General features: G+C 35.8%; 1 protein-coding gene across 1 annotated transcript; it reads left to right on the forward strand.

The window, feature by feature from the left end:
* Nucleotides 1–545: 545 nt before the first annotated feature.
* Nucleotides 546–16,590, forward strand: LOC137394098 (coiled-coil domain-containing protein 154-like). Its single transcript, XM_068080816.1, has 15 exons — nucleotides 546–576; nucleotides 1,527–1,750; nucleotides 2,280–2,526; nucleotides 3,034–3,226; nucleotides 4,005–4,183; nucleotides 5,489–5,714; nucleotides 6,762–6,890; nucleotides 7,672–7,923; nucleotides 9,880–9,975; nucleotides 10,260–10,268; nucleotides 11,275–11,391; nucleotides 12,381–12,572; nucleotides 13,452–13,538; nucleotides 14,826–15,007; nucleotides 16,407–16,590. Exons 1-15 carry the CDS (start codon nucleotides 548–550, stop codon nucleotides 16,588–16,590), a joined length of 2,346 nt encoding a protein of 781 aa, XP_067936917.1. The 5' UTR covers nucleotides 546–547.
* Nucleotides 16,591–18,177: the final 1,587 nt, after the last annotated feature.

Here is an 18,177-nt window from a genome sequence, read left to right on the forward strand (position 1 = left end):
AGATTTATAAATATTAGCTAAGGCATTAAGAAAAGTTGACAATATTCTAAAATTTGTTAGGGCAAAGTTTGTAAACATTATCATTGTCTGTCAAATTATTGTTGGCTCTCTCAACCAGAATTTTTTTTTTACTTGATGAAGTCGTCATTGCAAATTGAAACTTAAGTTCAGAATAAACCAAATTAATGTTACAGATGCAAATAATGCATTTGCTGCTAGTATACTAAACTAAGAATCTTCTATTAATATTTGGTCCCATAAACAGATAAAAATAACTATATCTCATTTTAGTCAATCTTTTATTCAAAATGGTTAGGGAAAAATAAATTGCTGTTTTGAAAAGCACAAATACAACTGTATGGTAAGTATTAGTCCTGTGCATTAAAATAAACGCTACTTATATGTTTATAAAAGTCCTAACATTTATTAAAATGCATGAGCCTATTATGTTAATGATTTGTCTCATTGCCCAATAAGAGTATGATTTCATAAAACTTCCCTTTGCAGGACTCCCTAGAAAGCCATAGCTAAAATCACCCAATTAATTATGTCAAAGCTGAATGGCAGAACCTCTTCGTAAGTCTGATGTAGACTGTAGGAGTTTTTGTTGTCCACCTGAAACCTAGGCCAGTATTGTCACGCATTTTATTATCATTTTAAGTTGTTTCTCACGCTTACTATTTGTGTCTTGTGTAAGCAGGTGAAGGTACTGAAAGAATAACAATGAGTTATTGGTAAGAAAGCTATCTATGTTTGTATCACTAGTATCCACGCTTTCTTCTTTATGTAAACTTTGTATTTGTATTGTCTGTTCATTCCACAAGTAGTATTAGTGAGATTGTTTGTACATAGGCTTAAGCATTTGGATAGTGCATTCAGTCTATATTTAAAAATATAATTCTAATATTTGTCAAAGTTTTTCATGTAGGTTAAACATTGTACTATTTTTGTTGAGCATTTTATTTCAACTGCAATAAATGGAGCTCATTTAGGCTGAGAGTGTGTCTTTCCAGAAGGGCTTACGCTTTTTGCAAAACTTCTAAACAAAGCTTCTTGATTATAACAGAGAACAAAGCTATTGGTTACAAACACCTGTAAAAACTTGAAGCGAAATAAATTTCATTAGCGAAAGTCCTAGCAGTTATTTTCAAGACGTTTATCAGTAGATGTCTTGTGCTTGTAACGATATTGTAAACTCAACTATATTTACTTTATCGAAGCATGGCAACAATCACTACAGCTCACGTTAATTGCTTTTACTAAATACTACAAGCAGACCACTTTGTTTGCTTGTTCGGTTCATTGCTGCCATTTTAACAATTGCTGCCACTCATTTGGCAAACAGTCGACGATGGTATCAGTAGTAGCTGATGGATATCCTCAGCTAAAATTCCTCAGTAGTCAGAAATCATTTGGTTTAGTAGAGAGAAATGTCTGCCTATTCTTGGTAAGTGTTTTGCTAGAATGTCAGTAAGATTAATACAATATGTTGCAAAGGCAGCAGAATATTGTGTTGGTTTTGCTAGGCCGAGCCAATTTCCTTCTAAGTTTGGAGCTCTTCCACAAATATCTGCGAGGAACTCACCAGAGGTAAATGCACAGAACCAGTTGGTTCCGCTAAACAAAACATCTATTGATGGGCTTGAAGCGGAAGAAAAAATTCGCCACCTCGAAACGAGAATAAATGTCACAGAAAAATCTAACCGGGCTCTATTGGAAGAAGTAGTCAGGTTGCAGAGTGAGCTTAAAGGTAAGATTGACATACTTGAGGAAAGTACAGCAGACAATGATAAACTACATAAACATGCTATGCCATATATACATGCAAATATGGTATGTCATGTATGCATAACTTTTTGTATTAATAATCATCAACAAAATGATGTTTTTCATTACATGCCAAAAAATAATGAAAAGACAGAAATCAGGAATTATTGACTGAGTTGAACAAAGTTGTTTTGAAAGTTGATAACCTAATACTGTAATATTGTGGAGAAGTTGGGATTGTGAATTGTAGGTTGTAGTAACAGAAAGTTCATAAACTGAAACAAATGATGGTGGATAATGTAATGTCGGATAAAATCATGCGGTGTGACTTTCGCTATTCTGATTAGCCCTTACTTTTTGCACTACTTCATTTTTATCCTCATGTTTGAAAAACAAATCTTTTTTGTGTGCGTTATTTTTGCTCAAAACAATTATGCACTTATCATCGTTCAATAATTCTCTGTCTTCAAAGTTCATCAATTCATTTTCTCAATTATTATGTTTATGCTTAGGTAATGTACGACGGAGTGATGAACTCTTGCGAGAAGAAAGAAATTTCAGATCTCAGCTAGAGAATGCTTTACGGTCTAACAATGATGTCATTCAGCAGTTAACCAATCGTCTCGCACGCGCTGAGGAGAAATCACAAGAAGAAAGAAATGCTATTTCAACATTGGTGAACCACACCAAAAATGTTGAGCAAACAGTTTTGGGAAGCCAACAGGAGCTGATTGGGCGCAGAGATCTGCAGAATCAAAAGTGAGTTTTTGGAATCAAATTAGCAGTGAAAAAATCGCTATTAATTATTTTCGTTGTAAAAATTATTTAGTGACTGGTTCTGGTGAATCAGCAGGTTGCAAAGGAAATCTGCAGCATACTTTGTGGCATGTGCATAATGGCAGGTATGGTGCATAATGGCAGTGCATAATGCATAATGGCAGTGCATAATGCATAATGCATAGTGGCAGGCATGTGTATACTGGCAGGTATGGTGCATAATGGCAGTGCATAATGCATAATGACAGGCTTGTGCATAATGATATCATAAGTCGACCACAAATGTGCTGTTATGATTGAACTTCAGTCATATTCATTTGCTGAAAACGCGTTATGAAATGCTCTGGCTTGAATTTTGGTTGATTATTGTACTTCTGTTATATTAGTTCCATTGCTATCAAACTTACAACTTGGTCTTTCGAGTTTTTAACAGCTGGTGGAGGCTGTTACAAGCTTGCAACAGCTTCAGCTTTTATGTTTTCATTACAGAATGGCTGACTTGAAGAGGGAGATAGATGAAGTCACACGGGCGAAGGACGCTTTGGAGCGACTCAGCTATCAATTGATTGATGAAGTCAGACAGACGAAGAGCAAGGTAGAATCACAACAAGTAGAATTGCAACAAAATGCTCAAGAGTTCAAAAACAAAAGCAAAAAGCTTGAGGAAGAAAACAGACAAATGGTAGGATATGTTTTGATCACATATACCCCAGCTGGCTAAGTCTGTGTTTGTTTGTATTCAAAGAAAAAACAAATAAAACATTAATCAAAGAGAACTGATAACAATAATGAATATATGCTGACGCTGCCTTTCAGAAATATCAGACATATGTAAAAGCTTGCCAGGCTATTTGTTTGTCTCAACTGACTATGATAAAAGCTAAATGGAAATTAACATTGAAATATTTAATTTAGGATAATATTTTAAAGGTTTGCCAGGAATCGCTCAATTGTGTAATTATATGTCTTTCTTTTTACCTGTTGCAGAGGGTAAGTTAAATCAATATTGTACGTTACGCGTATGAATTTCCGTTCTGCTTGGCACTGTTTTCTTGCTGGAGACTTCCGGAATTGCGTACAAGGATAAGCTTTACTTTCTTCTCTATGTTTTATCTTCTGTAAGCTTTTTAGTTGTAATGATTTTCTACTCGGATGCAGTGTTTCATACTTGTGTTTCTGTGTGTTCAAATATCGAAGATAAGGCTTGTTGCAGTTGTGTCAAGTCACCTTCTTATAGGTTGCTTCCATGACACGTTAAAATACCAAAGTTTTAATAGAGGCATCCTGATCGGCTGTATTAATCAATATCATCACTAAGCAACGCTTGAAATAAATAACACATAAGTTCTGTGAGTTAAGAATAGCTCTCTCGTTTCATCAATAAACCATCTCCTCAGTTGCTTACTGCAAAGTTTCTGCGTGTTCTTCAATTTGGGTACAAATATTTATGGCTGTTTTAGTTAGATAATATGAGAAAACAAAATGAGTCAACTAATCACACGGAGCACAACAGCACACAACTGCGGCAACAGGTAGAGACGAGGCTGGGAGAGCTGCGTGATATTCTTGTTGAGTTGAGGAACAAACAAGATACAGAAACTCAAGAAAGACGACTCCTTGAACAGCAGCTGCAATTAAAGTAATTTGGGTCACGAGTATCTAGAACGCGCATATAGGCATTAGTAGTAGGAGTTATTATACCTTATACTCTCATGTGGCTGCTTCTAGCCATCTCTCACTATTGTCTTGTATTAAAAGACGATCATATCATTCTTTGCAAGGCTAGGTAAATAGACTTTTCCTGAACATCTCAGCAATATCGACACGCAATAGCTATTGTTATCCATTTGTATACTTGTGAGTCTTGTAAGGAAACTTGACGTAACTGGGGCTAAGAACTTCGTTCTGTTTGCAATATCTTTTTGTTGAGTAACGATTCAAAAAGCTATGCAGATTCTAACAATAACCTCTATTACAAATTCAATTTTTCAATTTCACTCGGATTTCCTAGAGGACATAGATTATACTCAAACTTGTCAATTTAACCTGTTCATTTCTTAAGAATTGCCAGGTAACATAGACCCTGCTTTCCACACTAGCTGAAGACTTCTCTTGTAGTTCTAACGCCTACAGCGATAAGATAAATAAAGGGCACCTTGGTCATGGCTAACAACAGTTTTGTCTTCAAAATGTTAAAAATACAGTTTCAGTACCGCAATTCCACATTTATGGATTTTTTTATTAACGTCCTGCTATGACTAATAATCCTTTATACTTAGAAGCAAGATTAGGCTCAAGAGGGTACCAGTGGATAACTAAAGCAAGAATATTACTTGCTAAGAGCAGACAATAATACTTTTCTGCTTTCCTTAAGATATAATATGTAGTTAAAAATTATACAATTCTATTGAGAAGTAAATTAGATCATATAACTATCAAAATCTCTACATAATTTCCAAGATTAATGCAGCAAAGTCATGCCACGACTCATACTGATGACTCATACAGGCGACTCATACAAACAACTCATACAAACAAATCCTGCAAGCATAGTCATTATTAAGACTGATTGAACTACTATGTCATTTTGCCAACACACTTGACATGCAGCCTGCATTTTGTGTTACAATCTTTGGATCTTCTGGAATGCCATTGGTGTATATCTTCTGTGAACTGATAGTAAATAGTAGTGGTCCTGCACCTAATAAAGTTATGTATGTCAAAGGCCAAATTTTATAGCATTGATGCAATTTATGACTTCCTCAGAAACAGTCTTTTTCAAAGAGTTATTTTCTCTTGAAAACCCAAGAACACTTGTATTCAGTCATAAAAACATGGTATTAAAGATAAACTAATATGATTAGTTTTCATTGAAGTTGCTAGTTCAGAGATAACCTGTAGACAAGAGTAGATAATAGTTGGCACGTTTCTGCTGTTTCTACAGAGTCAATGATCTCCACAATGGACTGGCTGAACAAACTCGGAGGCGAGAGGAGGCTATGCATGCTTTGGATGTTGTGCAAAGAGAAAGAGAACACGCTGCCGAAAATGAACGAATTAAACTTCAGAGTCGTATCGCTGAAATAGCCGAGGAAGTCAGTAAAAAGATTTTACACAAAGAAATAAAATTACGGGAGGAGGCAACTGATAAATTTACAAAGATCGAAAAGGTTAGTAACATGTACATGTTGTATCGAATGCCAGTTTGATGCTGTATATGAACAGATTTGGTCGTTGTGTGCTGATGTCAATAACTCCACCGGATGGTAATGAATAATAAATTAAGACTAGAAATTGTCAGCACTAGGATCATTCCTTTGAGTATTTGAGAATACTCTAAACATACATTATAAATGTGACTCGCTATAATTACTGCCTAGCCGTATTTATTGGTAACCTTTAGCTGTTCCTTTGCTAAACTTCAATTGACTCAATTGGCATCACTTTTAAGTTTTCAATGCTGTGAAGGTTTACTGCAGCTACTGATAGACTGTGAATCTACTGCAGTGGTCAGCGATGTCCCACCTTCTAGTCACTTCTATGAGCAGCATTTATTTATTGATGTATCATAAATAAGCATCATGGTGCCTAATGTTGAAACAGCTAAACTTCTGTTGAACAAATTTATAAATTCAACATTGAGCAAGTCACATTAATTACTTAAAATTTCATTTTTCAAGTTTATGCAAAAATCTTTAACATAAAAAGTATTTTCTTGATAAATGTAAAGAATTCTATTTTTAATTGTCATTTTCTTAATAATCTCAGTATGCACTAATACACTAGTTTACTGGCAGTGAATACCTGCTTTATGGCTAAACTAAATTACATTAACAACTCAAGGATAAATTCATTTTACTCTGACCAGTATAATAATAATTCTCAAATAATCAGTGAGGAAATCAACTTCGGCTCAAGTCTGCAGCAGCACGCTCCAGCACACTGTGCAGCAGTTCATTTGCTAGAGCTACTGAATAGCCTCAGAGAAGCAAATATCTGACACTCGGTATAGAGTCAGTGTGCTGTTTGCGGGGCTAGTTGATGTTGCCATAAAGATCCTAGTCTAAATTACAACATCTACTTGTTGGTAATTGTAAAGTGAATGATTAAACAAGAAGTCTAGTTGTGGCTATTCCTTTCCATCGGTAACTCCTCAGTGTTTCAAGCAGGCTGGTATCAATGATGGGGCATACAACTTCGAAAATCTTCTCTTGCAGTTTGTAAGCGAAGAGCATGACGCTAGGATAAATTATGAAACTCTTGTGAGAGACGCTGTGGAAGAAAGATGGAGTGAGCTCCAAAAAACTCAGCAAGATTCACTTCGTAATGTTAAGGACATGCAGAAGGTAGGTTATGTCAAAGACATGCAAAAAGTAGGTAATGTTAAGGACATGCAGAAGGTAAGTAATGTTAAGGATATGCAGAAGGTAAATAATGTTAAGGACATGCAGAAGGTAAGTAATGTTAAGGATATGCAGAAGGTAAGTAATGTTAAGGACATGTCTATCTAGTTTTATTCTCTCGTGCGACTCTGAGATCAGGTTGTTTTTATTTTTATAAGTAAATTGCCGACTTTTTTTCAGTATAGCTCCTGAAAGTTTTTTTGAACAAATTGAGTATGATGCCTGCTTAACTTACTGCGAGCAGAGGCTGCGCATGTTTTTTAAGAGCCAGTGTCTTTGAAACAATGTTTTTGTAATCTTGGTTGGACATGTTTGAGTCCAGCGATCAGGGAACCTTGATGAATGGAGACATGACAAGTTACAGAAAGGAATTTAAGATTGGATGTCACTCCAGTCATCACCAGTTGCCTTTCTTGAGATTTGAACCCTAACCTGTTGTTTGCAGGTCAGGCACTCTAGACCACTAGTCCACGGCAGCTCTCTTCTGGTCAAATCAGGGAAATTTTAAAATGATACTTGTATTTATAGGATTAGAGGCTAAATTTATAAATTGCACCCTCATACTTGAAGTTTCTATCATAGCCCAAGTTCTTTATCTTTATTCAAAGTTTTGCTTCTCATAGAAGCACCCACATCTGACTGAATATCATAAAGCTAACATTCAAACAGATTACCAAAAATGTTTTCACACAATGAGTACTGAAATTGGTACAATGGCATGTAGATGGACAGACAAAAGTACGCTGAGACCATACAGAAGCTGGATGAAGCGATGAACATTCTAGAAGAACAAGTGGATGAACAGAGGAAGCAGAATGACAAGCTAATGGCTGCTGAGATCAAATCTAGGAAGCAGCACGAAGCATTCACTCTAGAAAAAGTTGAGGATCTCCAAGAGAAACTTAGCCTTGGTATCACAACCTTGCAGCAGGCTATAGGGGGTGTGACTACACAGTTTGAAAAGGAGATCAAACAGGTAGGAGGTGCAGTACTAATGCTTCGGTGTATATGTGAGCAAATATTAGCGTTTTCTTCCTTTAGCATGCTTGGGCATGACAGCGGTGTCATAACCAATGCATGCACATATCGGTGATGTCACATCTAATCCAAGCATATATATAAGCGATCATAACCAATGTATGCACATATCAGTAATGTCACAACCGATGTGTCTATATAAATCTCAGTATTTGTCTGTTTGTTTGTCCGTGTGTTCAGTTATAGCGATAAAGTTTAAGGAATGGAAAATCTGTGGTGCACCGGATTTGAACTCAGAACCTCCACTTGTGCAGGCGAGCCTTTATCCAATACCCTTTGCTGTCCAACTGGCTATACTACGGACTAAAATGGGCAAATACTTATTACAGCAGCACTCTTTTATGGCTGCAGCTAGTGTTATGCATGAAGCCAACCAAAAGAAAAATGTGTACCTATACGTGAAACAAAATGCTTAAACTCACATGACCAACAAGACTATTACAATCATTATAGATCTGTAGAATGAATTCTACAGAAATAAACACAGTACACAGAAATAAACAAATGCGTTCATTTAAAAGTTAGATTAGTAAATGTTGCATATGCTGGTTAAAAGTAAATTCTCTGCGCAAAAACATTTTTTATTACCTGCGCAACGCCGGGCATTCACCATAGTACATATATATTAATGATGCCATAATCAATGCAAGCATATCCAAGTGATCACCATCTATGTATGTATATACTAGTGAGGTCACAAAATGTATTCATATATCAGTGATGTAAGTATATACAAGTGATGGTGAAACCGATGTATACATATGGCCTGTAAAAATTCATGTATATATTATGTACGAGTGGTGTCATAATCAATATATGTCTTTTTTATAGGTCTTACATGAGAACCTACTTGTGTACTTACAGTTTTTCTTACTTGTATATGTATTTACTTTTTAACTTACATATGTACTTAGTTATGTACTTACATATGTCTAAGAATCTGTACTTACCTTTGTACACGTACGCTTTTAATAATATATACATATAGTTTGGTACTTAACTCTGTGTCTTGATGTGCAATTTAGCTGAAGCGACTCGTCGGTACAGGAGGTTCAGTAGGGCCTGCCGGCTCTACCACTGGACTTAGCATTGGAGAGATTGAAGATAAAGTATTAATGCTTACAAATTTCATTTTCATTTGGGTTCTTTCTTCTATTATTATCATTATTGTTATTATTATCATTTCCTTTGCAGAATTTTAAGCACCTAATTTCTGTTTCAGTTGATTTAAACATTATATTGGTCCAACACACTGGAAGTTAAAATGGCTTATCAACAACAAGAATTGTTTTCTCTTTCCTAAAATATTTAGTCACTGTAGGATATTTCAATAAAAAGAGTTTTATGAGTCCAAGTTGTTGAGTGTAATGTGAATTAATATGATCTTTTAGTGAAATGTGTGAATACTTGCTGCATTCTCTCAATATCAGCCAATCAACAGCTTGCTTAATTTGTAATTCAACATCACAACATTTTGGCGCAATTTTACAACTTTTAGACTAGGTATTGATTTTTAAACTGCCACTATTGCTATGTATTCTCAGTAAGCTAGATTGATAAGGCTATTACAGAGGCTACGATTTGTGTTACATTTACTATATTTACCATTTACCTAGATTGAAGAAATTGTTGGACTCGCTGTGAAGAACTTAAAGTCAGCCGTCGACAAGAAACTGGAAGAAGCTGATGTAAAATTTTGTTTTGGGCCTTTATATTTTATTTTCATTTTACTTTTGTTGCCGGTTTTACGTTCTGCTGCTTCAAAACCACAAAATAGCATGCAGGTCACAGGTATCGGTTTCATGCGTTCGACTTTTGTTTGTTGGAGTTGTCTCAACGTGTTCCCTTCGCTGACTTCTTAAAAATAATTCTTTAATAACATCTAATGTTGCAGCTGAAAAGACAGGCTATTAAAGCTGGTCAAGTAGGGGCAGACAATGGAGACAAAATAGGGGAGATTGCTGAAGAGCAGACAAGAAAAATACAAAAGGTAGGAGGTAGTGTGGGGAGCTAGTCAGCCCCCCAAACCCCCAAACCAAGAGATTTGGTGGTATGAATCATTCCCCTCTGGTTCTCTGAAGTATTTCAGCTTTTTTTATGCATTTTTACTAAAATGTTGCTTGCATTAAATTATATTAATGCAATAAATCAAATAACATAATTAATGGCAAATCAATATCTCACACTCATTAACATCGATTTTGTTTTGAGTTATCCAATGCGTATATGTGTTGTAAAAGTGTTGTTCTAATGTGAAAATTGTGCTGCTTACAGCTTAAAAAGGTAAGTGGAAATTGAGTGATTTTGTCTTGTTACCACAAAATATTTATAGGCTGACACCTTGTAGTCGGGGAGGGTTAACGAATTCTAACAGCTAACGCTCTGCTTACAATTACAACCGCTCAATATTTCTGAGTGCCTAACATGTAGAATGCTTTGAGCTGTAACATAGATGTGATGCTTCTTGTGTTGCAAATACAGCTAGTCTTGAAACTTGGTTTATGTTTAACAATTGTGCTGTTTGATGACCAAGAGAAGAGACTTCTAAAGGAGTACGTATCACAGCCAGCCTTCATCTGAGCAGCTAAAACATTGATAAGGAAATGTTCTTGCTAGTCTTAACTCAGGGTTGCTGTAAGCAGAATTACGCAGTTGTAAGAATTGTTGGTCAAATCAAAAAAATTTTAATGTCTAACTGTAATTTTTGTGTTAACTTTTTTAAAGGTAAGTAGCTGCAGTATTTACTGCTAGTCATTACTGTATTTCTAATTGGCAGCAGTATAATCCTTTGCAAGGCTAGATTAAAGCATTGTACGGTCTTTCACCTACCGGTTACACTCTTTAACATACCGGTTACACTATTTCACATACCGGTTACACTCTTTCACATACTGATTACACTCTTTCACATACCGGTTACACTCTTTCACACACTGGTTACACTCTTTCACATACTGATTACAGTTTTTCACATACTGGTTACACCCTTTCACGTTTTGACTGCTATTTATAAATGCTATGAATTACAAATATCACACGTTGAAGCTTTATGAACGGCACTGACAGGTGCTCTTACACACCATATGTATTTCTTTTGAGCTGTTATTACTTGTGTAGTTGAGCGATCTAAGTGAGAAAGTACTAGCTTGAACTCCTAGTAACAAATCACCGACCTCTACACAAGACTGCGTATGATGCACTAGTTGCCTATTAATTGAAATAGTTGTACTAATGTACACATCTGTGTATTAAGCAAATCATAAAATTGCTATATAATTTTGGTCTCAAGGAGCTGGAAACTACAATAAGCTCAAATGATGAGAAAATACAAGCTCTGCTAGCTTGGCAGAATTCTGTGAAAAAGACAATTAAGGACTTCAACAAAGTGAAAGAACTGCCTGATGATGTAAGTGTAAAGAGTTGTCTTCCCTGACTGCCAGCATGCCAAATATTTTTATAAACCCTCTTTGGTAATTTTTAGTACATACATAATTGGTGTTTCCAATGTTTTGTCATTAAAGATTGACTTGCAAACAAATTCACATTACAGTTATTTGATATCAAAAGATTCACCATGTCTTACTCTGTTGTGTTGTAAGTGCCAATATGTGGAAATGTGATTACAAGCTCTTAAAAGCTCACAAACGGAAAGCCGCCGTAGATAGGAATCTCTTCATTTCGATGACGTAACCACGAAATTTGGTTATCGTCTTGTCACGTATGTTCTCACGTGAATTGAAAGGCCAATACAAAGCTCAATAGCTTTACAGTTTTGTTTCGGCCTGGTCTAATTGGCAAGTCGTAATCGGATCATGTGACCCAATACTTTACAGATAATTTTTGCAGCACTTTTCGATTATCACAAGTGACCAACAGGTTCGTCATGATTATCAGACAATGATATGTACTCCTTCAAGCTAAGGCTAAAAAATCAAACGAATTTTTACGGTAAGTTATAAGATATCACTGCTAAAAGTGACAGCATTACGATGACGATAAAACAGACGCGTAAGAACAATAGACATGGTTTTATTGAATGCGTGAAGTATATTTGTGAAAATATTTCAACGAATAAGGTTGCAAGAAAGTGTAAACAGAAACCATCTCTCACAACTACATCACATTTGAGCCGTTTTGGAAAGGGAATCCAAACTGCTGCGCTTGCTTGGCTGCGATTTTCTGTTCGTTTTTGAGCTTTTAAGAGCTTGTAATCACCTTTCCACATATTTTGCACTTACAACACAACAGAGTAAGACATGGTGAATCTTTTCATATCAAATAACGGTAATGTGAATTTTGTTGCAAGTCAACCTTTAAACTTGTTTTCAAAGTGACTCAATAAAAACAGGCTGGTAATCGAGGTGACAAGTAACAGGCCTATACTCATAATTACAGATGTACAGCTTGGAAGAAAAAACAAAGGAGAAGCTGGAAGACTTTAGTACCAAATTAGCCTCTGAGAGTGAATTGAGGAGCAGAGATATAGAAAACATTAAAAAGGATATGGCAAGGATACCACGAGGAGGAGGTGGGGGCGGAGCTGCTCCACCCGTACAACTTGGGCCTAGCAGAGAGGAAATGGAAGCTGTGAGTATTTATTTCAGTAGACTTTTAGTTTGGCATCATTATAAACATAGAGAATTATATGAGTAGAGTACTAGTTGTTGCTCCTTGTTTTTCTACCTATTAGTATAATATATACATGTATGCAGATACCAAGTTTACGTAAATGTTAAATGTTACCTTTTAAGGAACCCATTCTACTTTATTTGCATTTATAGTCAAGAAACTTTAGTGCTAGTATGCCAACATTGGATATGTTTTGTTCTGCAGCTACGTAAAGTTAATATTGACATGAAGGAGGTAAGAATGGCTAGAGCTTGGTAATATTTTTCTAATTATCTGATCACAAATCTTTTGTATCTTCAGTTGACTTCATCCTTGGTTGGTTGTTCTTCTGTGGTCATAAATCATACCTCGGTTGACTAGAGTACCTCTATTGTTTAGTGTTATCTTTTATTATTTAATAATCGCTTGAAAACTAAAACAAACTAAAATTAAATTTTTTAGTATTTCTTATATGACGTGTTATTTTTGTTTGGCTTTCTTTCCATATTTGTATATTCAAATTATATGCATGTATGTGTATGTCTAGTTGTATTTTATGCACAACGAGAGTAACAATGAGAAAGATAGAGATGGGCACTTGATGTATTATTAGCAAGTATATAAAACTTTAAAACATGGATATATTTCTCTGACCAATCCACTGTTACATGTAAGATACCAAATCTCTTTAGTTCAAACAACATGCTGGAGTTGTCTGCTCAGAACAACGATTTTGTAACACTTGCCATGAGTAGGCAACTCTTACGACTCGAGCTAATGTTTTTTCAAATTAACCAGTATCCATTCTTTATTGTATGTATGGTGGAGTGAGTTTTTTGCTGGTTCATGTCGTTGCAGTGTCAGGCCAGCATGAAAACTCTTGCCGAATCAGTGCAGACAGTGAAAACTGTGCTTGGAATGAAAATTCAGTCTGAACAGAAATCGGTATGTGATTGTACTGGTCAAGATTCCAAGACATTTATTTACCTACGAGGCATATGCTTCTATACTTTTAGATTGACCTTCGGATGCATACTTTAAGCATTCGACTTAGCGCATTGGCAATGTCTTCTGCGTTAGATGCTGACGATGCATCGGTAATATCTTCCCTTCTTTCCGACGAGATCTCTCTTTCATGTCTAACAAGACATTTGATTCTTTTTAAGTCATTTTGAATTGATGCACAGATAATGTGCTATACACCTTGATTAAAAGAGGAATTTAAATTTCGAATCTGTTCTGATTTGGCTTACAAAGTGTGACCCATCCTTTTCCGTTTAACCTCTCATCTTTGTGTTGATATTTTGCAGTTTGTGTGTTTTTATTCTAAGTACAAATATTTACACTAGGAGCTACTGCAAGTTTGTATAAGTAGAAATTTAGCAGAGAGAGAGCAAAACATTTCAATTCTTAAACTTAGGAAAATGTGTTTTTAATAGGCATCATGTATTCAGTTTGTCAAATGTAAATAGATGTTTCTGTAATTATTCCTTTCATTCCTTAACAGAGAGAAGATCAGTTTCATATGTTTAAAGAGCATCTTCGAGAGCTTTACGGAATTATTAAAATACCGTACACACCAAGTTCGATCGCTTCTCTCGACCAATTGTCTGTCCCGAGTGCTACACGACCTGCTATTGATGGTGAATCGCATGTCAGAGAAATTTCCGCCAAATCACCGGATATTCCCGAAGAACCAGAGCAAGACAGCAATAATATGTCAAAACAGCCGCCAGTCTTCTTAACAGACCAATCGGATTTGAAGGATTTGTTTTTGACGAATCAAACGCGTCCACCCAGTCAGATCAGTCCGATTGTTGATCTAAATAAGCCAGAAACACCCCAGAAAGATGGCGAAGCAAATCGTTTATCACCGCCACCTCTATAACAGTCGACGTGTTCTTGCGATCTTGTACATCGGTAATGAGTGTGTTTGTTTGTGCTAACTTCTGCTACTAATATTGCTATCGATACACCAGCGCTTAAAAAATGCAAAATGCATTAGTTATTTGCTGTGGTCTAAACTGAAGAGTGACCTACAAAGAATGTTTTATTTTCAAGTATTAATGCCTTTGTAACTCAGCAACTGAGTGGCAACGCAAGTAGCTGCCACAAGTCTCTTATTTCCTTAGAGCATTAACATTAGAGCAACTCCTTAGATTAACTCCTTAGAGCTTTGTTAACATTAGAAAGTGCTATTTAACATTTCTTGTTTCTAACCCGTGCTTGTAGAGAAATGCAGACATAGATAAGTTGCGGAATGATCTAGAAGATGTAAGATTGCAACTTGAGTCATTGAATAGGACTAAACCAGTTCCACGCCTCTTTGTAAAAGAAAAGCCCAACATGGACCGCGAAGCAGCTGAAAAAAATCAAGCAGCGATAAATAAATGGAGTTTGTACAGTGCGTACAGGTAACATCTTACCTTAGTGTCTTGCCATCAACAGCATTGCCTTAGCGCGTCATTATATCTGTTACGCTTGTAAAAGACACCTTTGAGCGGGTGACATCTTTGCTTTTGTGTGACATTGTATTTGCTACGCTTGTAAGTGACACCTTTGAGCGAGTAACACCTTTGCCTTGGCGTGTCATTCTAGCTGCTACACTTAAAAGTAACACATTTTAGCGGGTAACACCATAGCTTTAGTGCATTTTAAAATCCTTTACACCCATAAGTGACACCCTTGAACAGGTAATACCTTAGCTTTAATGCGTCATTGTATCTGTTACGCTCGTAAGTGACACCTTTGAGCAAGTTACACCTTTGCCTTGGTGTGCCATTATGTCTGCTACACTTGGAAGTAACACTTTTTAGCAGGTAGCACCTTGGCTTTTGTGCATCACAATATCTGTTGCACCTAACAGTGAAACCATTAAGCAGGTAACATAGTGGCTTTAAAGCATTATAGCAATTTGTTAAACTTGGAGCTTTTGAGTGAAACCAAAATTGAAGTAAATAAAATCACTTACTGGTAGCTGTTCATATTTTGAATCGGCTATTTACCTCTGTAGCTTAGAAATTCATATATTTGTATATTTATGTATATATTGTCAGGCTATCTGTGAAATCAGTGTACACATGCATTATCAACACAAATAGTAGCATCCCAAATACTTTTCATAACTCAGTCTAAAATAGAAGCATAGGAACCTGAGTCTAAGATAACAACATAGGAACCTGAGATACATGTATAAAATATTTTGGTGTGTGCTCTATTCAGAAACATACGACATGGTATATTTTATTATAATATAAACAGTGTTACTGTTGATTGCAAATCTCATTCTTTTTAAAATTGTTTAAATAGTGATACGAGAAATAGTAATTTTGTTGAAATATTTGACTACTTCCTGTTGTGTGAGTGTTTAGCAATTCTTTTTGATTATTATGATGACTTTAAAAATGTTTTTGTGATTCTGCAGACTTTGAGAATAAAGACATGTGGTATAGATTAAAACAGACGCAATATTATAGAACTATATTTAATTATAAATGCTATTGTGAACAAAGTGCTTTCACGCTAGCTTTTTTGGTTAGCCTTTTTGAGACTTATGTGGTAGTTCGTCTTTGTACAAGTCTTTGCACTTCATCCTATTTAATATATATGATTATGTAGAGGTGACTCTATGAGAGTTGACTGGCTATGGATCACTCTATGGAAGTTTCCATTTTTATGACCATATCTTGACATGACATTGTCTCTTATTACACTGTGTTGTTACACTGTTGTACACGTATCGGTTGCCTCATTTTTTCCTTCTGCTAATTATGTTGTGCTTTTGTACTATTTGCTAAACGTACATGATTTTAGGTGGTTACAATGGAAGCAGGCTTGGCTTTTTGTTCATTGGAAGAAAAAAGCTGGCAGCTCTACAAATGTTAACTCAGATAAAGATGCAGATGCTAAACCTTCTGCTGAACAACAAAATTCTAATCTATCCCCAAATAACGTTGAAAACAATTCAGGGCAGCCAGAAAATAAACAAGGAGTTTAATATTATAATATTTCAGTCAGAATCTACTTTATCTAAAATTAGTGGAATAGCCAGAAAATCGATTAAAATCTGGTCTTCATCTCTCATTTATGCTGCTCCGGCAGCTCTTGGTGAACATCCACAACCTCCCACTACAAACATCAACAATTAAATCATGGCTTTAAACATTCAACTGTTTACTGACAGATCTCTTCATGAGGTTGTCTTTTCACTTTTTTATGCAAGTCATTGACAACAACATTTATTTTTACTACTTTGAGCTGATCTGTTCAAAACTCTTCCATTATGTTTGAGCAGGACGATGCGCTTCATTGGTTTAGTGACTTGAAATGAGCCAGGTTTTTAATCTTCATAAATATTGTTTACTGTTTGTTACCATCATTGTTTTGATGAAGCAAATGTAAAACAAAAGAATGTGTTACTAAAAGTGTTGATGCCATGTCTTATAATTTTTCAAGGTCGTGTAATCTTTCTGCTAATGATACAATATAATTTATAATTTTGTTGTTTTGCACTGTATTTTGCTTTTTGATTAGTTGTTTCACTCGCTGCCTTTTATGTGTTGTGGTAGTTTTTACAATGGCCGTTGTGCTTGTACTCTCTTTCTCCTATCGTTCAAGGTAAGATGATATTATTTTACATTGTATGCTTACTATATTATTAATGAATTTTTCACACCTGCTTTTTCTGTTATCCGGTTTCTATGGTTATGCTACGGGGCGTGATCACATTCACTAGTTTGTATTACATTTGTTTGTCTGCCTACATTCAAGTTGTAAATCTGCTGCTTTGATTTTCAAGATGGCTGAAATTCAAGGAAAGGTTGATGGGTGTAGCACGAGATGGTGCTACGTCTCCTACTGAAACTGCCACTGAAACTGAGGCTACAACTGAGGTTAGAAAAATGTCTTGTAATAAATATATGTCAAACTTTTATCTTTCTAAACCCTTTCTTCTTAGAGATTCTTAGTATTAGCAGATGCTGCTTACAAAAAAATTATTCCTGTGCGAGTCAAGTCGTGTGTCATTGTGTCAGAAGCTATGTACTCTCTTTTAAAAAGAAGATAAATTCACTAATGTATAGTCTACCAAGAAATAGTTATTGAGCATATCCTATTTTGGGAAAGCAAACACTGAATGCTTAACCCCTACTGTCAAGACAATAACTAAATAATTAGCTAGTTCATGTTGTTTGTAATATTTCTTTCTGCTAACTTATTATTTTGCCTCTACCCGTGTGTCCATGTTGTCTGTCACGCAAACCTCAGGCGTCAAGCCGAAGACCAAGGGGCAGCAGTCCCACAGAAACTGAAGCTACTACTGAGGCAGCAACTACTGAGGCTGCCACAAAAACTAGCGTAACCCCTTCCAGCCAGCCTACCTCTAAGGTACCCAGCTTTAGATAGCCATCTAGAAAACATACCTTATTCTTTATCGCATGCCTTCTCAGAGGTCTATGCACTTGAGGTCTATGCACTTGAGATTACCCATAAATCATTTTCATCCTTAAATTAAAGAATGCACACTTAGATTATCAGCAGACAACTGAACTCTTAGCGACCTTTGAATTTAGTTCAGCTTGAAAAT

Source organism: Watersipora subatra, chromosome 4 (genome assembly GCF_963576615.1).
Source record: "Watersipora subatra chromosome 4, tzWatSuba1.1, whole genome shotgun sequence".
Classification (NCBI taxonomy): domain Eukaryota; kingdom Metazoa; phylum Bryozoa; class Gymnolaemata; order Cheilostomatida; family Watersiporidae; genus Watersipora; species Watersipora subatra.